This window comes from Sebastes fasciatus, chromosome 6 (assembly GCF_043250625.1).
Source record: "Sebastes fasciatus isolate fSebFas1 chromosome 6, fSebFas1.pri, whole genome shotgun sequence".
Lineage (NCBI taxonomy): Eukaryota > Metazoa > Chordata > Actinopteri > Perciformes > Sebastidae > Sebastes > Sebastes fasciatus.
In genome coordinates, this window is record NC_133800.1 from 13,952,389 (window position 1) to 13,978,505 (window position 26,117).

General features: G+C 40.2%; 1 protein-coding gene across 5 annotated transcripts in view; it reads right to left on the bottom strand.

Annotated features, from left to right (window-relative positions):
* Positions 1-163: 163 nt before the first annotated feature.
* frmd3 (FERM domain containing 3) overlaps positions 164-26,117 on the bottom strand; it is a 72,680-nt gene continuing 46,726 nt past the window's right edge. For all 5 annotated transcript variants that reach the window (XM_074637765.1, XM_074637767.1, XM_074637766.1 and 2 more), the window contains 5 exons: positions 22,970-23,044; positions 20,339-20,407; positions 19,976-20,100; positions 7,212-7,449; positions 164-5,781 (listed from right to left, as the gene is read on the bottom strand). In XM_074637765.1, coding sequence (XP_074493866.1) covers positions 5,301-5,781; positions 7,212-7,449; positions 19,976-20,100; positions 20,339-20,407; positions 22,970-23,044 — 988 coding nt within the window. In that variant the 3' untranslated portion in view covers positions 164-5,300. The remainder of the gene's footprint in view (positions 5,782-7,211; positions 7,450-19,975; positions 20,101-20,338; positions 20,408-22,969; positions 23,045-26,117) is intronic.

Consider the following 26,117-nt stretch of genomic DNA (forward strand, 5'->3'; position numbering starts at 1 on the left):
CTAGAATCTCAGCTTCATACTTCAACGTGCACTAACAGGATGATTAATGAGAAATAGAATAATTATATATTAATGGATTGAGATGTTTTTGGATGCTTCAGTAATTAAACACAATCATTTAACTTGTTAAAAAAACATGAAAAATAATCCACACATTAGGCGCTTTATTTCAATATATATTGGGAGCTTTATTGTGGCAGTATTAACATATAAAACAATCCATATTTTCTTTTATAACATACAAACATTCAAAATTTTCACTTCACAAAGTTCATAAGGCTTGGTTGTCCCAGAAGAGAGGGGGTCATTACTTAGGGATTTTTTTTTCATATTTTTTTTCTGATTCTTCTTTAAATTAAATCTCCCAGAGTTTCTTATGAAAAGAGACTGAATGACAAAAAAAAAAATCTGACTAACCAATAAAACAACAAATCAGTTTGACTAACAATCAAAAACAACAAAGTGACCGTGCAAGAGAATCTGCTACTGTACATGCCCACACAACACTGAAATAATATAATAAAATACAGCTTATTTTTCTCTTATACCATGTGATGTCCAATAGTTTTGCATATAGTAGACCTGAGTTCAAATATTTAAAATCTTAAATAAATTAATCAAAAACAGTATTTGTAAGTTAAACAGCTTTGAATTCTGGGTGTTAGTTGCCTGTAAAGCATTTTTGTTTTATTTTAACTGATAATTAAAAGGCAGGTAATTCAATTTAAGGTTTGTAAATACTTGACTCATGTCAGGAACTTAGTAATACCGCAGATATGACATCAACTGGTGTGTGATGATGTTTTTAATCACAGTTTTATGTAAGTACAGGCAACAAAAGTTGTTCTCTCGGTCCGTCTATATGCTGTGAAACACAGAAACTAAAGTTCAGGAGCTCAAAACAAGAGCTAAATCTCAAAGGGGTGAAATCCCCCTTTAAACTCAGGAAGGCTAAACTGATAAATGAGCTACAAACTAATAAAATGCTACAGTGTCACATGGGGCCAAAGATCTGTTTTTATCACAGAACCAAAAGGCCTTTTGTTGTTTGCAATGAGTCGAGGTTTTACTTTCCATCCACTTGGTTCAGTATTTTTTTTAAACATCTTAAAAACTGAACATCTAAACGATTAATGTTTCTGAATTCAATCAATTCAGTTAATAGCATGCTCCGTTAGCAATGAGGTTAGGGTGTTAGCATTTAGCGTCTGGCTTTAATGATTTACACACACAGCAAAAGCACAATGAAGCTAACTAATATTTTAGAGCTGCTATTTAAGAGACTGTAAAATGATCTAGTTCAAGTTCTCCTTTTTGTGCTGAGGACATTTTTTTTAGATCAACTGAAAGGAAGCTAACAGAATTAGCAACTATTCAGTCCTGTCAAGTCAATGGTTAAAATGAAGCCCAAAGCACACTGCATGACATGTTTTGGTTTTTAAATGTGGTCACAAAACTGCTCAGATGCCTCATTTTGATTGAGAGAAAATGTCTCAATCTGTTTCCTCCTCCTCCTCCTCTTGGTAAAAACACAGAGAACATGCATTCATCTAAGATGGTCAAGACAGCCAAGCCTAAATCTAGATCGCTGTATACGGACGAGACACGCAGAGGGAAGAAAGAAAGGAAATCTTTACCCAGACTGGGTTTTTTTTTTTTTTTTGTTGCCACAGCTATAAACACAGTATTTACAGATGAGGTCATGCCATTTGCATTGAGAGGTCAGAGAGAGAGCTACCCCCGGTTAGTGAGAGGAGGATGAAGCACAGAAATAAAGGACCAAAGCTGGGGACAAACTGTACATAAAGCCTATACAGAGAAACCTCTATTAGTGAATCGCTCGAGCATTTTGGTTGCATGTGTTACTGAAGGAGCAACAGTTAAACATGAAGACAGGACGATAGGTCATGATCGAGTCTGTGGTGTTAAATGCAAACGTCGTCATCATAGTGGTTTGGCCCTTCGCTTGGTTTCAGCATTGAAACTCAGTGCATGTGCTGTAGTAGGAAAATAAATGCTTTGTGCCAAATAAGCTGTTGTTACTGCATATTTTCGATTATGCATAAAGCTCGTTGATGCATAACGTTTACAAAGTTCCACAACGACACAGCTGATAATGAGGCAGCAACATTTGATCGGTTATAATGAGAGGGCTTCGATGGTGATGTGCACTGCAGCCGAAGAGTATGGAGAGTGATTTCTGAAAATAAACTTTAGTTCAGTTCTTTATGAGAGCCTAAATACCGTGTGAGAGCTTTGGTAGAGAGATTGGCTGATCTAGACTCCATGTTGCTACTCCCACTTTGATAGCAGACTGTCCGCTCTGTCATAAAGCAGTATGGAGGTTCAGCTATGATGGCCGAACTGGCTCTCAAGTAGGGCTCAAGTAGAGACTATTACTTGGGTAATATTCTTGGATGCATATTGAGTGAAATGAGGCTACAACAACACAGACAGCCTGCAGCCATCGTTATATCTAGCTGCAGACTTGGTATAAATACATAAAGTATTTGGATATTCATAAATGGCAAGACATGTACTGTATGAATGTTATGGATAAACTATGCTGTGATTAGATGCATTTTTTTTTTTTTAGACATATATTTGTTATTTTGAACATAAACTTCTAATGCCCTTTCCTGAGAAGTTGATCCAAATCGAACTACATTTTGAATAGAACTTCTTTAAAAAACATCTGTTTTCATTTGATCTGAAGTCGTTTCTCATCTCTGTAGCTCTCTGTTCTATAGTCTCCACGCAGAGCCACGATACTGTAACTGACAGGCACTGTCTGTATGATGAACAATCACATGGCGACGGCTGTAAGTTCCCAAAAGTGAGTGATGGAATTACTCATCAGAGCTGCAGGAGTCTGATTTAGTCTTTAGCCCAATGATGAGTCAAGTCATGAGGTTACATTGTTTAAGTCTCTGTTACGTTTCATAGTGTGACCTCAACTTTGTAAAAGTACACAAAACTATATACTGTATTACAAAGACCAACACATCTACAGTTTGGGTCTATTTTTTTCTGTACCAAATAGAGATTCTTAAATAAAATAATCAGAAAAAAAGAAGAAAAAAAATTGGTTTTAAAGGAGTAGTGTGTAGGATTTAGTGACATCTTGTGGTGAGGTTGCAGGTTGCAACCAACTGAGTACCCCTCCGCTCACCTCTGCCTTCCCAAGCGTGTAAGAGAACTACGGTGTCCTTCAGGTAACGTAAAAACGTGAAAGGCTCTCTCTAGAGCCAGTGTTTGGTTTGTCCATTCTGGGCTACTGTAGAAACATGGTGGTACAACATGATGGACTCCGTGAAGAGGACACAAATGAAAACAGTTATGAATATTATATTCCATTTCTGCTAATAGATCCCCCTAAATCCTACACACTGGACCTTTAACCTTGATAATGTTCATCTTTGACGCCGTCGCTCCAGACGTTTTGGGAACCCCAGCCATATCAGCAGTGAATGTCCATGAACACAGCTTTATATATCTGCACAAACCAGAATCACATTATCCTGATAACTTGTTGGTCACTGACATTAAAATGAGAAAAAATACCGTCATGTTCTCTGTTTATAAACAGTTGCAGTCATTCAAATGATGAACACATCACAGATCTTTATAGAAATGGCTACAGATCATTTCTAATTTGATTTAGGGTCTAAAATGCTGAAGTTAAATACCTGCAACTGTACTCCTACTGTACCATGTTCGTTCAGTCTGATCAACATCTTCTTCACCAGAAAACGACCAGAGAAAGACCTGTATGAGAGATTTAGACCATTAAACGCATCACTTGTCCCATAATGTGTCACATAGCAGCAGTGTAGTTGGAGTATACACACAGTCCTATCACCTCAAATCCCTCTGAAACACACACAGAGCTCTCCTAAAGTAGCACACCATCGACTACCAACTGACCCAAAATCACGGTTTTATCCACAACAGGGTAACTTTTCATTATAAGCCTATATGTAACCTTTTCTTCCTTTAGCATTTCTTTATACGTTTTATGTTCAAACTCTCTTAAAACACACTGAAAGATGCACTAGTAGCCTTAATTAGTGAGTTAATATTTAGTTCAGAAGACATTTAGAAGTTGAACAACAACACAACAAGTCAGTTTTATCATCACAAACGGACCAAAGTTTCTCTTCTCTGCTGCCCTCCTGTTTCCAAAATGACATCACATAATCTGAAACAGTTGTAATCTGTGGTCTGTGTAAAAGATTTGTGCTATAGCCTCTGTAGGAAAAACCCAGGGTGCTACCGGGTCAACAAACGCTGACGGTAGTCTTAAAAAATATCTTAAATTTCTCAACACCCATCCCCCCGATAAACGTCAATAAATTTGCTCTTTTTTTTGTAATCTTTTGTAAACTCTTAATTTCAAAATAAGCTCAAAGTAGATCCTCTGACTGAAAAATTCCTGAAAGATCTGGATCACATAAAAATGTACAAAACGTTAAAAACAACTTATTTAAGATTGGTATTAATTATCAATATTTCTCTTTTGTTTTTAAATATATATAATGTACCTCTGACTGTGGCTATTGTTGCGTTCAGTGACAAATCCATCATTTCTCTTTCTGTCCCCACCCACTCCGTCATGACTGACGGGCTCTGTGACCAATCAGGTGCTCCACTCTGAGGGCGAGAACCAATCAGAGTGGTTTGCGATATTTACCAAAGAGTCATTGCATCAGCTAGTCAGCATCAGGAGTGGACAGACCTTTAAAACTTCTATTAAAACAAAACCAACTACTTATTTCTGAAACTTTTTGACTTTCTCTCTGTCCATGACTTCCCTTTTTTTTAAATATTTTTATGAATATCTCCCTTCCACAGGTTTTTCCTCAAACACTTACAGTATTTCTTGTCTTCTTTCTTTTCAGTTCATCACTGCCAAACGTGTCTTAACAAGTGATTGGATCCTATGATTAAAATCTTTCTCTCTTATCGCTCTTTTCTTCAAGACACTACTTTATGCTGCCAAAGAGATGAAACAAATCTACTTGTTCAGTGTAATTAAATCCGAAATTATGTTGTACAAAGAGGTCTGACAGTAAATCCAAGTCAGGCCTCTTTCTAACAAAACATCTACTACTGAGCCCTCACAAAAGATCCATTGCACCTGCTCATAAGATAAACAAGTGAAATCATTTCATCACATTGGCAGACTGGTTCTTTTGTCTCACCAGTTGTTGAATATAAGATTAAATGACATGTTAAGACAGACATTTGGGCCTTTTTGTTTCCCCCTGCAGTGACTCCTCACTCTCTCCTTCTCCTCCTCAGTCTGACCAGAGGTTCTCCATGGCCATGCTGATCCTACACAGGATCCAGCGCCGGAGCGGGCAGTAATACTCGTAGTGAAACTGCTCAAACTCCGGCGTCTGGCGGATCTCGTGGAGGAACGACACATCGATGTCTGACTCCAGAAGTAGCAGCAGTGTGGGCACAGTGACAAGCAGGACGCCCATTACCACGGCAACAAAGCGGGCCACACTCAGCACACATGCGTTGACTCTCTCATTGGACGAGAGCAGGCGCAGGCTGCTGGTCAGGACGCCACCCATTCGACTTCTCGTAGCCAATCTGGTTCGTTCGTAGGCCCGGTCTCGCTCCCTCTCAGCCTCCAGCTGCGCCTGGATGTCGGGGTCGGCATGGAGCTCCCTCAGCATCCGGGCGGGGCTCTGGACCGGAGAGGAGAAGAGCAAGTCGACGCCGCCCTGACTGTCCTCCACTGGGGTGGGTAGCATGCTGGCACACGGGCTGGAGAGGAGAGGGGAGATATTTAAAGAAAACACATATTATTAAATGATAAGTAGGAATGAACCAGGGCCTAAAACAAGAAGAAGAAGAAGAAGAAGGGACATTTCTCAAAGGGTGATGTCAGACCTGCTTTCCTGATAACAAAGGCAGGTTTCAACTCATAAGAGACATTCACACGGATGCTACAGACATGTCTTGCCACAAAAATGGCAAGGCAAGTGCGCAGAAAATACAAAGCATGCTGCAAAAGAGTAGGACATGCAGGTGCACTGTAGGATGTAGGAAAACAATGGTTTTGCATGTGTTTTGCTTAGATGGCAGCACAGCAGCAGTGTTATACACTCTTGTAAGAGTCAATTTACCTCTTACACTGTTATCTACCACTGTTAACTATTAATTTTCTATACTGGGGATAAATGTGAAGAGTTGTAAGCCATCTCTGTGGTATGTCAACCTATGTTGTCTAGTCATAGCACCACATTTCTAGTGATTATAACATTATGTATAGTGCTGGATGTGGCATAAACTTGAGATATAACATCTACAGTAGTATCACATTTACTTTTTTGTGTCTGCAGGACCACAAAACGTGCTTCTGCAGACATCTACTGTAGCGGGAACTAGCACAGAAGTTCTTTTGAGTACTTTACCAGGTGTTTATGTTTCTGTCTGTCTGTGGACAGATTCTGTCAATGTGTAGCGTCACAACTGTGCAAGATGCAGTCACAAAACTATACATGTGTGTAGTTGAGATCAAAATTAAGGCCAAGTTTGAAGATGGGTGTGGTCCAAGCAAGGGCACCGAAAGTAGGGGGGTAGGAAGTGATGATTTTTACAACCCTGGCCTGATTTGGCGTCACGGCTGGTGTGATCCTTTTGCAAGATGGTCTCTAGTTTTAGAGATGTTTTATGAAGTAGCTACGTAAACTTAGACTTGCCACTTTGGTGCAGCAGAAACAAGCGGTAAACACAACACTGACATGTATAGTATTATCAGCCTTTAAGTTGATTTGGCGAACTTGTAAGCAAACAGTGACTTATTTACACATCCAGCAGATATGGAGGACATTAACATTTATTTAGAGTCACGTTTCAGACTCTTTTTAGCTCTGTTTTTGGTCTCCACCAACTCCTGAGGGAAATATCTGGTTCTTAAGCTGCTAAATGTTCACCAGCTGGTTGCTAACGTTTGTCTTTGTCTGTCCTCTGCTTGGTGCTGAGCAAGTATAGTGTACAGTGGGTTTTTAACTTTGGGCTTTTTCACTGAAAACAGCTGCCTACTGCGACCAAAAAACGATGCTATGAGAGCAGTTAAAGTGAATCAAAAGAGTAAAGTTGCGAGCAGGAAAATAAAAAACACAATGAGCTGAAAGAGATGAAACAGTTATTGTAAAATATTGATTATAGCTGCGTAATAAAACTCTGTAGACCTGTAGACAAGCTCAGAAATAGTGAGTGGGCCGCTGGCCTCGTCGTCTTCCTCCACTTCATCTTCAGCTTTGGGCGTCTGAGGTCGGAGATTTGAGGTTTCCATGGAAACACGAGGAGGCTGCAGGTCGCTGCCTAAAGCAGAGTTTCCTCCTTCATTACTTTGTTGCTCTGCGTCTGCAGGTGAAGCTGAAGGTTTGAGAGGAGACAAGGGGACAGAGTCTTTCACAGCAACAACACCTGGTGAGGGGAAAAACACAAAAGAAACATGTTTTACATCACATCGGTCATCTCATGGGTCAGGCTGAAGAACTTATTACTGGTAAAATGTTTTCTATTTAGTCTTTTCTCACGCAAATTGGATATTCTGTATTATGTCATATGTTTAGCTAGCAAAGTTAGTAAAGCTGAAGGTTTCTTATTCAACTAAGAAGGAGAAATCATAAGATTTTGGCTGTTACCTACCATTAGTAATACTTTTTCTACATTGTCCTAATTCCATATTCTATGCGTTATACTAACACTATATATTGTATACACTAGGTACTACAGTCTACAGTAAATGCAAAAAAATATCACACTGTCCCTTTTCTTTCTTTCTTTTTAAGGGGAGTCACCACCTCCAAAATTCACCAAAAGTTGGATAATGCCTCATTTGCATATTTAAACATAAAATTTCAGAAAACTTGTAATATCAAAAATAATTGTCTTAAATGTAAGTAATCAACTGGGGACATTTCATGGTGATATCTATTAGTTAAAATTGTAGTGTCTTGCAAAATGTATGAGATTTTACAATTATTTTTAAGGCCGTTTTCTCAAAATTTGTTTGTTTTCTTCCGACTCTGAGGCAGAAATCCCCACTTCAGCAGCACCAGTTTCGTTCCTATCTATATTCTGGAGTTTTTTACACAGGGGTTTGTTCATATATCATTCATAGTGTCACGTACACTAAACACAGTTACTGTATTTAGTATGTAACTGGGACAAAGGGCCACCCTCAGCTGTAGCTATATATGCTGCAGTTGAACACTTTATCCACATGATGGCGTTCCCGTATTGCTTAAGGATAGAGCACCCACAGATATCGGCCATAATACTGACATGTAAAATGATACTCAACCTCGCCTCAACCCTGGAAATGTGAGAGGACAATTATACTATTAGTTGACACCAAAATGGTTATTTATATAAGTGTTCACATCTGCTTGGCTCCAAGCGAGTCGCAGCTTTAAGTCATCCCATTTGGCCTGCGGATGCTGGCAGGGGACATTGAGTGTGAGTAATACAGTTCAGGCTGTGATGGACTTCATGATACAGTTTGAACTCTCATTGTGTTGACGCAGGAGGATTTCAATTTATAGCTCTATTAAAATAAAAATGATGCTGCAGTGTAACAGTCATTCCTGCTGTTGTGACGTAGTGTGTGTGTAGATAGATGCACACACACAATGCTAAAAATTGTCAAGAAAGAAAGGTTGAAATATCAAAGAAATCATGGTGAGACAGGAGTTTTTTTTAACCTCAAGGCCAAACTGACTAATCAGTTACCATGTCAACTGATTCCACTCTGAGTTGAGAGAAATTAAAGAAGGATGGAGAAGGAGGGAGTATAAAACCTGAGGAACGAGTGGTGACAGCTACCATGGAAACAGAGTCAGCAAAAAGGCAACGAGTGGATGAACTCAGAGAGAGAGAGAGAGAGAGAGGGGGGCATTAAACCTGGAAACATGGAAGAAGGAGCAGAAGCAGGAAGTAGTAACTCAACATCTGAACATTTCTGGTTGCTGCTTTAGTAAAATATTGCACCAGACTTGGCCAGTGATAGTCTGAATTTATCATAATCCATCTTCTTACAGTGCACAGTTGCATACAGGGCGAGACAGACTTGTAATAGAATACAGATTTATTTTACAGAAAAAATTCGAAATAAAGGAGATTTTCACACATTGGTTGGACGTATGTTTGATGTGTTAAAGTAGCTGTATTTCAGTGAAGAAAAAGAGGAGACGATTATACTCCAAGTTTATAAAAAAGGCACATACAATGCATGATGTTGATGATACTGTATAAAGTGTTGTGCAACTGATTGCTTACACACTAAAAGTGTATGCTTAGACAAAAGCGTCAAAACCTTAACTTTTGTAAACAAGCCTTAAACAAAGGCACCAACCGTAAAAACTATGGCTGTCAAAGTTAACGCGATAATAAGCGTTAACGCAAATTCATTTAAACGCCACTAATTTCTTTAACGCATTAACGCAACTTGTGATTTTTAGGTTGTAGTGGGCTCAGTTTTAAAGCTAGTGAAGATGCTGGTATCATCTGAAACTAGAAAACCGAAGAAATCCATTGGTACCAACCATGTCATACTAGCTTGCCGTGAAGGAGATTAAATAACATTCTAACGGTTTTGATTGCATAGTTTCATTTTGACATAAAAGTGAGATGTTTATCTCCCAGTGTTGTGTCTTATTTGTTTTGTGTGTAGAGTTTTGACAAAATATTAGTCAAATTCTGCAACAAGTTTGTAAGCAATCGCAAAAACTGTTAGAGAATACATGTGTGATCTTAGCTGACTATAATTTGTAAGTGAAACTTATGAGGCTTTCCTGCCAATTTTTCCAATTAAGAGAACAAACTTAAACAAAAAGCTAAAAATCCTAAACAACGAGTCTCTGAGCAAAAGAGGCCACAGGCTGAATGTGATGAATACTCATAATCCATCCATCCATTAGTTACCCCCGCATATCCTTGAGTGTTGGGAGGAGGGCTGGGGCGGTTCCCAACTGACATGGGGTGAGAGGCAGGTTGCCAGGCAATCAAACATTCACACCTACGGGCAATTTAGAGTTGTTATCCTGACATGCAGGTCTTTGGACTGTGACTGTGGGAGGAAACCGAGAGAACATGCACACTCCACAAAGAAAGGCCCTTAAGGAGCGAGTCCAAAGACGTGCAGGTTAGGTTAATTGGCTACTCTTAATTGCGTAGTGTGAATGTGAGTGGTTGTCTGTCTCTATGTGTCAACCCTGTTATTAACTGACGACCTGTCCAAGGTGAACCCCAGCTCTCGGGTCCCCTGTGACCCTCAGGTATAAGTCTATATAGCTAATGGATTGAATCGAAAATAGACAGAGAACCAAAGGGAAACTGGACAGCCTTGGAACAGCCTTTCTCGTACAGTATGTTGTGTGGCTCGCTTCATATGTCTAGATAATTCAAGGATCAAGTGGTCTTGGTTAGCTCAGACATGTCTATAATAACAGCAGGACAGACAGAGTCCTGTAGACTACAGGTGACTTTAGCCAGCAGAGATTACAACTAGAAAGTTGAAAAAATGACTTTAGAAGAGAATGTTGATGAATTTTATGGCTATGGACCAAATCAAGATATGATGAGTAAGGTCCCGAACTGCCACGTTTGTAGTTTCTTCATGGGAGCTGTAGTTTTTAGAAGATAGATAGAACGCATTTATTGTCATTGCACAAATTGTACAACGAAATCTGTTGCGCAGCTCTTAAAACGGCACATTCAACTCTCCTCACATGCACGTACATTCACACGATCAGACGAAAGATTAAAACAAAATTGGCATATCCAACTACTATTGCACTTGCTGTAAAGGTATTATCGCACATTTTCTTATTTAAAACTATTCCAGCATTAGTCCTGTGGTGTGCGATGTGATGATGTTGGTGGGGGGACGTTTGTGGACTTCAGTTCAGTTTTTTTTCTGTGCTCATATAGTAAACCTCATTTAACTTTGTTAAAATCACAAAGGTTTCAGTTTCTTATAGAAACTGCTGTATGGATGGAGATTTGTCTAAGAATATGCTGCTTCATTTTGTCAGGGATTGCATTGAGTTACAGAAGCTAGTGGAATGGAGGCTAGCCCAGATGTGACGTCATGACTTCCCTTCTTCCCTTCCTGCATTCATCTCATTAGAGAGTCTTGGTAGAGGACAGGTCAAAGATCATTCAAAAACTCTACTCTTATCTCTCTATACTATATTCCGTTAAAAGCTCATTCACAACCATTGTGCAGTCCGGCAGCTCCCAAGGCATAAAAACAAAAGTGTACACTAAATGCTTGTTTTTGGCGGTGTTTAATTGCATAGCTTTAGCTGACCAAAATGACACTGTATCAGTATATGAAAATGGCAACATTATTATTTACTGTAAACTATGTGAGCAGCCAAGTTCATTTCACGTCATGACTAAATAAACCTGACTTCACAAGAAGAAACTGTTTTCTTTTTCCGGGTCAGAAGTAGCAATCCTCTCAACACATACAACACACTCTGCTGTTTTCCCATTTATACTACTGTCGGCTTTCTGTTCGAGCGTCTCCTTAGAAGAGGTGATTCACACTACAAGGTGTTACATTCCTGTGTGGCCACCGTACACACACACAAACACACACTCATGCACACAGAGCAGGGTTTTCCCAAGTGTTGACAGGCTATTCATCTTGCATGCAACCTCATCATTGACACCCAAACACCTCCAAAGTATATTTATCTGTGCAACTGTGCACAAATAGAGCTGTCACTGTATGTGTTTAGTCAGCTCTTCTCTTTGTCAATTAGATATCTCTTTATGTATGTTAGGGATTACTACCTTGTCAACTAAACACCTGTTACTACTATGATGGAGTAGCTGTAAAGCATCATTGCTAAACCTGATGAAGATTCGGTGTCGGGTCAAGGACACTTCAGCAGGGTGGAGATACGCCAACAAAATAAGGCCAGTAAGTGAAGGGGAACCCTGATTACCCTATCTTAATCTTAATGTCTACATATTCCTAAAAAACATTTCATACAGAATACTGGGAGTATAGTTACTGACCTTCTGTACATCAAATTATCACTAATATTAAATAAAAACAACAAGGAGATATCATGTTAAATCAGTATTCATTCTTTTATCTTTATCTTTATCTCTTTATCTTTTTTAATAAGGCTTTATTCTTAAAGGAACAGTGTGTAACATTTGGGGGATCTATCAGCAAAAATGGAATTTAATATTCATAACTATGTTTTCATTAGTGTATAATCCCCTGAAACTAAGAATCATTGTGTTTTCGTTAGCTTAGAATGAGCCCTTCATATCTACAGAGGGAGCAGGTCCTCTTCACGGAGTCCACCATGTTGCCCTGCCATGTTTCTACAGTAGCACAGAACTGCAGAATTGCCAGCCGCTGTCTGACTTCCGTTACTCCTAAAGTAGTGTCATTCTGGTAAGGATGGCCACTGAGCGAGGGGTATCACGGGTTTGAACTCGGCGGCTCACGTTAGTCTTGCAAAGGGAGGAGTGAGCGGAGGGGTACTCAGTTGGTTGCAATCTGCAACCACACCACTAGATGCCGCCAAATCCTACACAGTCCCTTTAAATGTGTCTTTGTGAAATGACTCAAAATGTTTACGTTGGTTTTAAAGTCAAGAAACTTTTCCACCTCATAAATGGTCTTATAAAACTTAAACTGAAATAAAAGCATGGAAATAACCAACTTTTAAGATGATAATTCAGTGTTGTAGAAGCTCTCCTCTGTGGTGCTGCATTCAAATCTTCAATTCACAAATCTCCAAATCCTACTTGTTGTTTTACTACAAATATTTGCCGCCTCTCTCTAAATATATTTTACACACCCACACAGAAAACACAGAATACTAAAGTATTGTCTTATACTAGGTATTAATGGTTTCTTAATGCATAGTTACTTCAACACACTAAGTTTGTGCATGTTGCCTACTACTCAATATCACTCACTCACTCACTCACACTCACACTCACACTCACACGCACATTAAAAGGGTCTCAGGATGTTTGACGGATTATACTCACAGTTTGCACCACGCTGTTGCCACAACAAACCTGGCAACCCAACTGCTTGGCTGAACTAGCTCATACATTTACTGCACGTTTAAATTCTTCGATACTGATTTAAATATAGAGATACATCACACTAGAGGTATGGAAAGGCCTGTACTTCAGTTTTCATGTGATGTGTTGAGGAAATGCACAGTTCAATGAAACTTCACTGAATGCCACTAAACTTTACGTAACTGCAAGACAAAAGATGCACTATAATAAACTTGTATGTATATCTTGATGTATTTCTGCCTTTGCCACCCAATCTTACTCTGTTCCAGCAGATTTCTCTGAATTCCAGCACTGATTCCGGCGATGCGTCCCCCATTTCCCACCAGCCGTACATACACATCCCGGGCCGTGTGATTGGCTATACGTAGATGCACGCTCCGCCGTGTTGTTATCTTAACCTGGCACCTCAAGGCCTCAGCCACTACTATCGATGTGTCCCGCTCATCCGTAGACTCCCCTGGGTGGAACACTTCAAGAGGTCCGGCCTGTCCCTCCTCCATGCCCTCTTCCTCCAGCCTCGTTGGAGTCACATCCAGCCCGAGTCCCCCTGCCCTGCCCTGGCTCCCACAGCTCAGGGTTTCGCTTATGTTGGGTCGGTCGCTAACTCCCAGCTGTATACCACTCTGCATGAGGCCGCCTCCAACATCACTGCTGTTTCTGTGCTCGAGAACCTCCATCGTTCAGATCTGATGACAAACCTCAAAGCCAGCTGTCTGCGGTGAGACCCCCACGCCCCGACTGACCGGGCAGCCAGCTGAGCTCTGAGGCCGGGATGGGTATGAACACACACACGCCTTTACATACACACTGAGAGAGATGGTGAGAGACATACACCAGACACATTCTCTCTCTCTGGTACACAGACGTAGCAGGCCCTCCTGTGAATGTCAGCGATGTTAACAAAGAGTGGAGGGGCATTAGAGGAGGATCAGGCCCAAAGCTGCGGTTTCTATATATAACCAGGTGGTCCTAGCTGCAGAGGGGCAGCTAATCTAACTCTGATTACAAAGGGGCAGGCCTGACCCAGGATGGGATGGGGATCACTTTCATTTCCTCTCTGCAAGTCTTTCTATATCTCTGCCTTTCCCTCCTATCAGAAGCATTTATTTCTGTTTCACGCTGCAGTAAATCTGCTACAACACTGTCAGACAGAGACAAACTTCAATCACTCAAATACATCTCTCAGAGCTAATATTTGACTACAGATAGACAAGCGCGGACTGTGAAGGAACGAAGTCTAGCATTAATATGAATTTAACTGTACAGTAGTTTGCTTGAGGAAAAAAGCAGACTTGTTGCATCACTCCCAGGGTCCCAGTTGTTGTGTTTAGTGATGGCAGGAGTGAGGATGAAGCCTCAAATGTGAGACACGAATTTCAAGTCTAATCCCCATGAAACACCCATGAGTGATAGCTGTAGCCAAAAGCAGTATGTGTGTGCGCTTATGGATTTTGGTAGATAAGAAGGGGACAGGCTGTACAAACAGAGCAAGGTCAGCACTGACCTTGGGTCAGCTTCCTGTTTCCCCTCTAATGGCTGAGATTAGTGCTCTGAATATAGACGGTGATCCTAGACCATCTCGAGGACACTTTATCCCAAAGTCCTTGCAGCCAGCAGCCTTCTTAAAACAGTCAGCGTTTGGCTGTATAAAGGTGCCGATGTTGTCGAAATGAACTAGTTGCATGAGCTGCTGAAATGGGGAATGATTTACTAGAAGGCATTTATGGTGTTGCACTTTGTTATACATGCAAAAAGTGACAGAAGCATTTGTGTAATGAGAGCTAAACAGAGAAGTTCTTCTGGCCAATTTCTGTAACTTTCCAAAACCACAATACAACAATCACACCCACTTCATGCAGCGATAGGATGGATGTGTCAAGATGACAAAGTAGGAAGGATTTGAACCTCTCTCTCCTTTTTAAATAATTTATTCTTCACACAAGTTCTGTCACTTTTGGGGTCTACAACCAGGTTTTCCCCCATTTATACAATTCATTGTATCGCCACACTTTTTATGACACCTTCAACTGTGGCCATTTTTCTAACGGCTTTTGTCTTTCGATGTTGTTGGATGACACAAGTTCATTTTAAGCATATACCAGCCTTAATCTCACTCAGTGGGCAACTCTGGGGTCTGAAAATTGAAGCCAATGAAGAAGTGCCTCAAACTTGCATTCTTTCTAACAGCCAGCAGGGGGTGACTCCTCTGGTTGCAAAAAGAAGTCTGATTGTATAGAAGTCTATGAGAAAATGAGCCTACTTCTCACTTGATTTATTAACTCAGTAAACATTGTAAACACGAGTTTATGGTCTCAATAGGTAGTTTCAAGTCTTCGTCAATACAGCATGATGTTCATTTAGGAAATTATGGTCCCATTTAGAGTCAAATAGACCATAAAGCAGGGTATGCTTTAGGGCGTGGCTACCTTGTGATTGACAGGTTGCTACCACGACGTTGTCCGGTCTGGGAGTTTTACTGCGTTTTTGTCTTACAACTTTCACAGTGTGTTCATGAAAGTTAATATTAATAATTTGGTAGCCTAAAAGTGTCTTATTCAGCGTTTAGTTGTCTTCTAAAATTGTCAGTTCACTTTCAGTCCACTTATAAGTGTTAGCAACCCTGTCTCCTACAAAATTACATTCCCATACAAATAAATAGCATTCTCAATTACGTTTTGAGGGAAACACATTTTCTCCCAGATTACGGTCGCACTTCATACATGTCACGTGTAAATTGAAACAAAACAAAACAAAAACACAACAAAACTACTTTAGTAGGTGAGTAGGTTAGGTTTAGTAAAACATCATGGTTTGGCTTAAGATAAGTATGTTTGTTATGATATTTAACTTCCGGACGTAAATTAAAATACGCTGACTTTTGACTGATTTACAGCAGACTCCTGGGTGAAAGTCCTGTGTTGACCCAACCATCCACCCGGACCTCCTCCCTACGTGGACTATTAGCAATATATTTGTGTTCCGTCAAAAACAAGGTTGTGTCTAGAAGGTCATATGCAAATTGTGAAACTCTCGTGAGATGGTTAAGAATAGGCATTGACCTTGAATAGCTAAGGTTAGGATAGGTTGTCGGGCAACGAGTCTCGTGAGTGTTTTTTGCAAGTTTTTGCACATTTTTGCAATTTGCGGGCTACCTTCTAGACACGACCAACAAACAAACGTAATCTGGGAGAAAATACGTTTCCCTCGAAACGTAATTGACAATGTAGTTTCATTGTGTGGGAACGTAATTTTTAGGAGACCTGGCTGGTGTTAAACATTGACCATAGACCAAAGCATTATCATCTAATTTGTCATCTTCCAAATCTGGGTAATTCTGGGTTGACCCATGCAGGGCCTTTGACGATTCGGGGTAAAATGTAGTGAATCCATCAGAATCTGATTTGGAACTGCAGACGAAGCCACAAACCAATCCAAAATCCAAAACATTTCCATCAATAGCTATTATTCATCCAAAATGTTGCATGGTTCAACAATTTTTGAAATAATAAACAACTAAAATGACTTGCATTTTATTGAGGAGCATACACTGCAGAGTAGCAGGAACTGCAGAAGGAAACATTTTTAAATTGAATCTGGTGTCATTACTCAGCCTGTTTCCTGTCAGTGCTGCATGAGGCCCTTGATTTGATGACTACCTCCTGCCCCTCCCAAACTAACCAATGGAGACAGGATGCTTACTGCTGCAGCTCTTTGACCCTGAGCCAAGAAGAATTGATTTTCCTCTAAATGGGATGAGGTAACATGAGAGAAAGACAGAAAGAGGAGGAGAGGTGGGGAAAGTGAGGCGATGGCCGTAAATTCTGTCACAAGAGGCGAGAGAGAGAGAAGTCTATGAACAGTTTGAAGACAGTGATGGCTCATCAGCATGATTATACTGTACATGTGTGAAAGCCTAAAGGCCACGGGTCGGGTCTATGTGTGAGAATGAAGGAAGTGAGGAGGGAGAGAGAAGGTGGGGTGGGGTGTAAATACTAGTAATACTACTAACCCAGTAGTATGGACCAACGCACACGCACGCACGCACGCACGCACGCACGCACGCACGCACGCGCACACACACACACACACACACACACACACACACACACACACACACACACACACACCTTATAGTTTCAGCTGGATTTATGCACTAAAATCTCTCTAAACTGTGTCTCGCTGCCAAAATCTAGATGATAGAAACTGGACTGAGTTGATACAAATGTTTATACACTCATCTACAGTGCCGAGCACTCACTGCATTAAGCTTTACGAGCAAGAGGGAGGGTTTGAGGCACTTTTTGCTTGAGTTTTGTCTCTAAGGCTGCAGGCTGCTCTAACCCAGTGATGGGTGGTGGCTCAGCCTGAGAGGAGAGTCTGCAGACACTCACTCAGTACTCTGCATTTTTTGGGTAAACATTCATATTACACGGCTACTTACTTAAGAAATCAATAATTTGACACAAAAATGGTCCTCCAGGGTCCAACATCAGAACTGCACCCATAGCAACGGTGTGTTATCCATAGCAACGGTCTGCTATAAAGAAATAACAGACCGTAGAAAGCCATAATTGACCAATCAGAATCAAGTATTCAACAAAGCCAAGTAATAATGTACTTTAGAAATCATTTTTGTTATATTTGTTGAAAAGGCTATGTTTATGTTCATAATGATAATAGTGGGGGAGTGGCTTCAAAATCTAGCTCACTCTTGCTGGTTTCTCCAATGCTGCCGACCCCAGCTTTAAGTACATTTTGCTGATAATACTAGCATACTTTTACTTAAGTAAGGTTTTGAATGCAGGACTTTTACTTGCAGTGTAATATTTTCACAGTGCGATATTGCTACTTTTACTTCAGTAAAGGATCTGAATACTTGTACTGTCTTACATTCTTCAGGCTTCTAACTAAACAAAATGAGATGTTATGCAGGGTTAGTGCATTAATACTACAATCATTTATATAATATTTCTAATTCTTTTGTTGGATTAACATTATTATTGAAAGCATGATTATGAATTTGACTTGACACCTGACTTCCCCCTTACTTCTAAAAACAAAACTACCAGACACACTCACACACATTTACATAACTTTTCTTTTCTTTCACCTCTCTTAAATCCAATTTCTTCTGTAACATGACCTTCAATTTGTCTTACATTCACTCTCACATCCTCCTCTTATGCTTTGCGACACCCACTCCTCCGTCCTCTACATCCTTTTATCCAACTTGAGCCTGTGGAGCACATCCTTCCTAACCTTGGTTCATCCTCTCAGCGCTACAGTCCATTTTCTCCTCTCTCCTTCTCCTATCTCTTTTAACTCCCGGCTCTCGTGTTGTCATGTGTAATCTGACCATGTGCTCTCCCCTATACCTGCTATCTTCTCCCTAACAACAAGATTTATGCTGTAATCAGGAAATAGGTCACAGTGGAGAGTGTCAGGAATAATAATGGAGAGAAAAGGGGACAGAGAAGAACGATAACATGCAAAAAATGTCACGAGGGAAACATTAAAGCTCACAGTGATGTCAGTACTTTTTATAGACTACATAAATCTACTCGGGGAAGGTGGTGCCTTTGGGGGAAAAACCCTTAAATACCAACTACGCTGTGCTGCTTGATTGGGTTTTCTCCTGGGCAGTGTTGCTGTTCTCGGCCACATCCCCTCATCAGATACTCCTCTACCCTCTCAAGGGGAGAGAACTGATCCAAGTTCAGCTGTGAGCCAGGTGTCAACAGGCCAGCTGATGGAAAGCTTAACTGAAATACACCCCACCACTATGGCTACGCACTCCTACATCATTTCTAAATAATCTGTTAAGCATTTTCTAGAAAGAACTATGAAATATATATAATAGGGAATGCATACACTGTTTGATTGGTGCACTTCCAAGTAATTGTTTTAATCAATTGTTGGCTTAAATTTAAGTCTTTTAGTCAGCTGCAAACAACATGAAAATGTTGCATACAACACAGATGAGCATACAATTCAACAAAAATGGGGAATTATGTTTCCAATAATAAATGTATAATTAATGAATATTTACTTAAATTTAAATTATATATAATGTATTTATTTAACAAAAAACCCTGTTTTCACTATAATTTAAAATTGCATAGTTCTTTCCTGGAAACATTTTAGGAATTTAATAGGAAATTATTAGGAAATAATGAACTCGTAAAATGAGAGAAAAAAAAATAATAATAGTAGTAGTAGTAGTAGTATAATAGCTTGAATTGGGCTTTTATAGGGCCTTTTAAGGGGTCCAAGGACACTATATGACGTCAGAACTAATAACACACAAACAGAATATAATGCTAAAAATAGGACAGAACAGAAAGGAGAAGGGTAATTATGCACACACGCACACACACCCTGTGTCAGGGCTCACTGCAGATAATATAGCTGAGCATGGATGTGCTAAACTCATGCTATTATGATGCAACCACTAATATTCACAAACACCCATATACAGGAGAATTAACACATAAGAGCTTGCATGTTCACAGAGAAACATACAAGGACTTAAACAGAGACAGACACTTTGGAGCCAAACAAATAACTTCTAATTGAGTTTTCCAACACAAGCTGGCTCTGTTTCCGTGTACCTTCTTCTGTATAACACACACAAAGTCAGACACACAGACACACACGGGCATGGTGGTAAACTTATTTTTAGCCTGCTGCAATTGCCGTCTCCAGGGAGACAAGACTGATGGAGGGATGGGAGCATCAGCTGCTCAATTAACGCTTTCTGTCTGAGGGTTGTGCATGTGCATGTGCTACTTCGTACACAAGGGAGACCCCATGTGACTTTCCAGAGGTCTGCGCCAGAGGTCTGTGTGTGTGTGTGTTTGTGTGTGTGTTAACATCCTACCATTGTCTGTGGCCGTCTCTTCGTACTCGTTGGGGGAGGGCAGTGCAGGTACCAGCGGTTCCATGTTCATGATGAGGTTTTTATGGCTCAGAGAGCTGAAACTTCGACTCTGACCAAACTGGGCTCTGAAAACACAAACAACAACTACGCTGACTGCTTTGTGCGTTACGTTGAGATGCGTATTGTCTCGCACAATCAGAGCATGTCTGCTCTATTGTCACAATCTGTACTTGCACATTTTCAATTCCATAAATGGATGATAATTACATCTTTACTTGTAATATGCCTCAGTAGCAGGGTATTAATAAGCACACAGGCAATAACTGTGTGAGAGAGTGCAGGTGATTTGTTAGTTGTCCTTACCTGCGCACGTCTGGTGGCTCTCTCTGAATCTTTGAGCTGGCTTCTATCACCTCCTTGGCTACTCGTCCACTAACAGGCAGAAACACACATTCATTGCAAGAAAGACAAAAAGAGGTGCAACTGCTGTCAAAGATACTGTAATTTATATTTTTCCACTACAAATAGCTTTACAAAACATTAAAAATGAATTCAAACAACAGCAACATATTCTTTAAAGCATAGACTAAGGCAAAGGTCACACAAAGTGGCTAACAAGTAACATTGACAGGTAATTTCTGTGCACAGAAGCAAAAATCTATAAAAGAGTCAATCACTTCTTGTTTTAAATTGTTGCAAATGCAGATCTACTTGAGCTCATCAGGCTCTTATTGCGTAAAAGACTCAAACTGATATGGGAAGCCAATGAAAAGCTTCTAAAAAGCGTATGATACTCGTCTTTGTGTCTCTGTGAAGTTGGAGACAAGCGAGTCTGAACTGATAGGACTACGTCAGAAGAGAAACATGTAATTTTGCATTTGTGTTTTGCAGTTGTTGCTCATAATCAGCTTCCTGCCAGCGCGGTCAGTGGCTCCATAAGTCTGATTGTTAGGTGCCTGGAGTTTTTGGACTCTGACCACTCTGTTTCAAGCCAGCAGGCTCCACCATCCCACCCATTAGTTTATTGTTGCTGAGATTGATGGTTAGGCTGTAAATTAGAGGGTGAGCTGAAACATCTGGGGTGGTAGAAATCCACTTGACAGCACAAGTGGAGAGTCACATCAACACTGTGGGCTGGAAAATGCTGCTCCAATAGGATAAAGATCTGCTCTGCTCATAAAACCTGCCTCCGTTTGTGGACCGCAAATCTCTTTCCTCTTTGCATTTGCACAAATGACCAATTCCCATAATTCAGAACAAACTCCACCATATGCTATTACTCATCATTGAGCCCTTGAGCCAAACTGCTTTAGCGAGCTGATGAAATGGAGCGGACCGAAGTGTAAGCCTGGTAAAGAGCTTTGTCTGAGAGGAGAATCCGAGATAACATGGCTTCAATAACAGACTTATATAGAGGCTTTTCTGTGATATTAGGGTCAGTAAATTACAGAAGCTAAGCTGGATGTACAAAGAGGAGAAGCAGCGTTTGGATCTGCAGCTTGTTGATGGGTTCAAGGTAAATCAGAACGTGTGTATATTTCTCAGGTTAGTGCAAGGTCACTGGTTTTAGTCACTCCCAATAAATGGCTGAAATCAAATGATTCTATCTACAGTAAAAGGTGAAATATAATTGCAAAATACAGTGATGGAGTAGTAGTTGAGTGTTGACCTGCTGATGAACTGCAGGCGAATTTTCATTTTTAAAATCTCTCAAGTGGTTAAAGGGATAGTTCGGATGTTTCAAAGTGGGGGTGTATGAGGTACTTATCCATTGTCAGTGTGTATTACCTACAGTAGATGACAGTCAGCAGGCCCCAGTTCGGAGACACAGACAGGAGCACCGACACAGAAGCAAAGCAATGTACTGCTATGGCAACACATTCTCATCCCAACTCGTCACATTCCACCGCTTTGTCACGCCCCTTGGCGTCACTTAACGATTAGGCAACAAAACCACAATAGTTAGGTTTTGGAAAGAACTACATGGTGGGGCTTAAAACTACTACGTTTGTAGAGTGAAAATGACTCTGAACGCTGTGAACATGAGGCACAGCTGAATGTAATGTGATGCACGGGACACGAACAGCGGTCTCCTGGTTGATAGCCTTGTGTTTGTTGGACCCATCCACCGTCCCTCCCGCCAGCATGTCACCACACTCCCGACGCATTTTCCCTGAGCATTAATATTGACACAGATGGGTTTACATTGTAGTTAATGGAACGCCCAGTGCATTGCATACCAATGCTAAGTGGTGCCTTGTGCGGTGGTATTCAACGCCAATGGCCGTGACAAAGCCTCGGTATTTGACGCCCTGGGAATAAAAACGGGCTGGCTGTGGACGGGCCAGTAGCAAAACGTATTTTAGCCACTTAAACTCTGTTTAAGTGTACGTTATATTTACTCTGAAAGTGAAACTTAACTATACTGTTGTTGTCAACGGAGTCCGGCTGCTTTGAAGTGAGCTAGTTTCACTTTCAGTTCAGTACCCCATCAGAAAGAGCTGTCTGACGGCAAGATAAAGCGATTAAAATATTTTAAATATAGCGTACACTTAAACTGATATTGATTTTTTCTTAGGTGAGCCTTTCTTTTAGGTGGCTAAAAAAAAATGTTTCTGCCGTCCCCATCCACAGCACTGTATTGCTTTGCTCCAGTGTCGGTACTCCTGTCTGTTTTCTCCAGTTTCTCCAAACTGGTGGCATGCCGACCATCATCTACTGTAGGTACCACACCGACTATGCATAAGTACCTCATACCTCTTACTTTAAATCTGACTCTGTATTCCCCTAAATTCATGCATAACTTTCTCTCCTGTGGTTCCCCTTTTTCCCTTGTTTCTGTTTTCCAACTCTCTTCGCACATACAGATCTCGCTCACTTTCCTTTTACACATATTATGCATCGTTTGCAGTCAAAATTCTGTCTGTCATTGTATTGTCTTTAAAAAAAAAAAAGAAGTATGCCTTCTGTTATGAAACTTGAATACTGACTCACCTGTATCTGAACCTGCTGCCTTTGAAGAAGATGTTGCTGCTGGAAACTGTCTTTATCTGACTCGACTTTGCACACCTGTCAGAGAGAGGAGGAGGAAGAAACAAAAAGATATGCAAAACTTCATCATTACAAAGCATCTGAGTCACAAACACTGAACAACTCATTCTTGTAAAAACATTTCCATGTGTTTTTGTTTGACTGTAACATTAACCCTGAGCACAGACTAGCCTCTTAGGAAGTAGAAGAGGTGAAGAAGAGTGTTTCAAGGTGTACCATTTAAAAAGTCGTAGATCAAACCTTCATGTTTGGTTCGGGATCATTTATCATGCAGCAGAGATGGTGGACACACACCTCTGCTCTGCTTATTGTGAGAGGGAGAGGTCGTACGTTCACAACGCTCTGCTTGGCTGCCATTTACAAACTCAATTCACTTTTGATTTGATTAAGCGGCTCTGATGCTTGTCCGACATCCGAGATGACATCCCCTCCCTCTCTGTCCGCCTCTCAGAGACACATGAGCTGCTGTCACTGTCAAGGGTTATACAGGCTGCTATGAGAAGCTTTAATAACTTTAGGTTTCCATTTTGTAAGCTTTTTAAAATGTTATGTAATTTAAACAAGATGACACAAGATCTGTGGGAAAACTGGCTCATTGTAGCGGCTAATAAAAAAGTATACAGCAAATATAGCAAAGGAATTCACACAATGATTTTGAGAGCCCTGAAAATGAGACAAAACAATCTCACCATAAGGTCCATTCAAGGTCCACGCTGTGTTAGAGCTTTTGTTTGTATCACACAATCTTCCTCAGCAGATGGACTCGGCCTGCTGTCCACGGACATTTCAAATGTTCAAATTTCACACTTTAGGGACTTGTCGTCTTTGTTGGTATGGGCTGCAGCTCAAGATTATTTTCATTATCAATTAATCTGATGTTTTTTGTTTTTTTAAAGTAATCGTTTCTAAAAACCAAAAGATATTCAGTTATTTACTGTGATGCAAGACAAAGAAAAGCAGCTAATTAAAAGCTGGAACCAGGTAATGTTCAGCATTTTTGCTTGAAAATTGACTTAAATGATTAATCAAAATTGTTGCCGATTAATCTGCTGTTGATGAACTGATTGATTAATCAACTCATTGTGTCAGCTCTACTTGTTGACTTATAGATTGAGAGTTCATTATTGACCTGCTAAAATACTAAATCTTACCAAGTATATTTGTCTAATTACTGGTCAAAATATGTCATTTAATAAAAGACATATAACAAGTAACATTTCAGTGAGATATAGGGATTTGTTTTTAGACAATGCACCTTAAATATCTTGTTAAGTGAAAAAATACTTCTTTTGAGCATTACAGGCTTATTATGACACGTCCTAATACTCCCAGCCAATTTCAGTATCTATTTCTATCTTAAAAGGCCTAAATATTACATCTTATTTCAAGAAATCTTACCAAGAGAATTTTCACTTGTTCCATTGGCAGATTTTTTATTATTACAAGCAAAAACACCTTTTATTCATTGTTTTTCTACTTATTTTTAGAGTGGCCTTTTTTCCATCTGACAAAACATTATATATCAGGGATCAGGGTCTCTCAAGTTGTCAGAGGAGAATTATGGATAGTTTAAGTCTTATGAAATTGTTGGGATGTTTTGTTCAACTACGTAGTCAAGTCTGACAACTTCCTGTGTTGTTGTATGACTATCAAGCGCATTAAATTGCTTTGCTGATATTTCCACTGAACCCTGACTGAGGCAACAAGCTCATTTATGTTATTTGTTCGCAACCTTGTCACAACCATGACCGCAGACAAGGTTTATTCTCCATTCGTCCTCTCACTTTCGCCTTCACCCCAAGCCTGTTTCCATTTCTGACGCGCCGGCAGCGTCAATAGTCTCTGTGAATTCAGAGCGACAGCCTCGGAGCCATCAGCTGCTCCCCGGTGAAGGACAGCAGCATATTGTAGCAGAGCCACAGAGAGGCAGGAACATCAAAGAGTGATAATGTGCTAAAAATCATTAACAAGTGGGACATGAAGGAAAGCAGATATTAGCCACTTGTGAGTGTGAAAAAGACAAAGGAAAATGACAGAGGTATAAAACTAATTTAACCCTCTGAGACCCACAATAGACCTGTTTTTGTCTTTGTTACGGAGGTACAGGGGGCCTTTAGGGGGAGATAGCAGGTCAGCAGTATACAGTACATCACATAGAAGTGGTGTACATCATCTGAAAGCTGGGAACCTGAAGATCAATTTGAGATGCAGCTCAGCACTGTTTGTCAAGTTCTTCTAGTCATTAATAAGATAAATAAAAAATAATTAATTAATCAATCAATTATTTAAAATTAATAAGAAAAGTGTATATGGGCTTAGAACATAATGATTGAACTATATGATGGCCATGCTCTATTATGTCTCATAAGTTGTTGCAGCAATCTTTGGGTTGATACCATTCCTTACACAGATTTAGTGCTAAATTTAACCTTTTTTTTTTTTTTACTAGTCGAGAATTAATAATAATGATCAATAATCCCTCCAAAATACCACATTAAGACACCAAGACCGTGAGGAACACCATAGAAAAAGCCATGCTATAATTTGGCATCAAAAACTTTTGACATTTGGAGATTTCTGCAAGAATTGCATTTTACGGCGATTAGATGGCGAGCACTTCTGTTCTGGAAACTGCTCAGAAACCCCCTTATTGTCGATCTACCTAGGAAAGCCATCCGTCCTCTGAATGCTCTAGGTCTGTAGTTTGTGGTTGTAAAGTTGGTCTCACTACAATTAAATGGCTACTAATGGGACTAACATCATCACACATTAATATTATCGGGCTCATTGAATCAACAAGAGTCTCAGCTTTACAGTCACACCCCAATTTATGTAATTCCAAGACTATTTTGGTACCCCAGTATGCAGAAATATTCAAATACACCATTTTAGAATGGGCGAAAATAACACATTTATACTGCATGCAAAAAAACTACATGTTTTTTGCCCCAAACTGCATGTGATTATCATAAAGTGGGCATGTCTGTAAAGGGGAGACTCGTGGATACCCATAGAAAACCATTTTCACATATTTTTGGGTCAGAGGTCAAGGGACCCCTTTGAAAATGTCCATACCAGTTTTTCCTCTCCA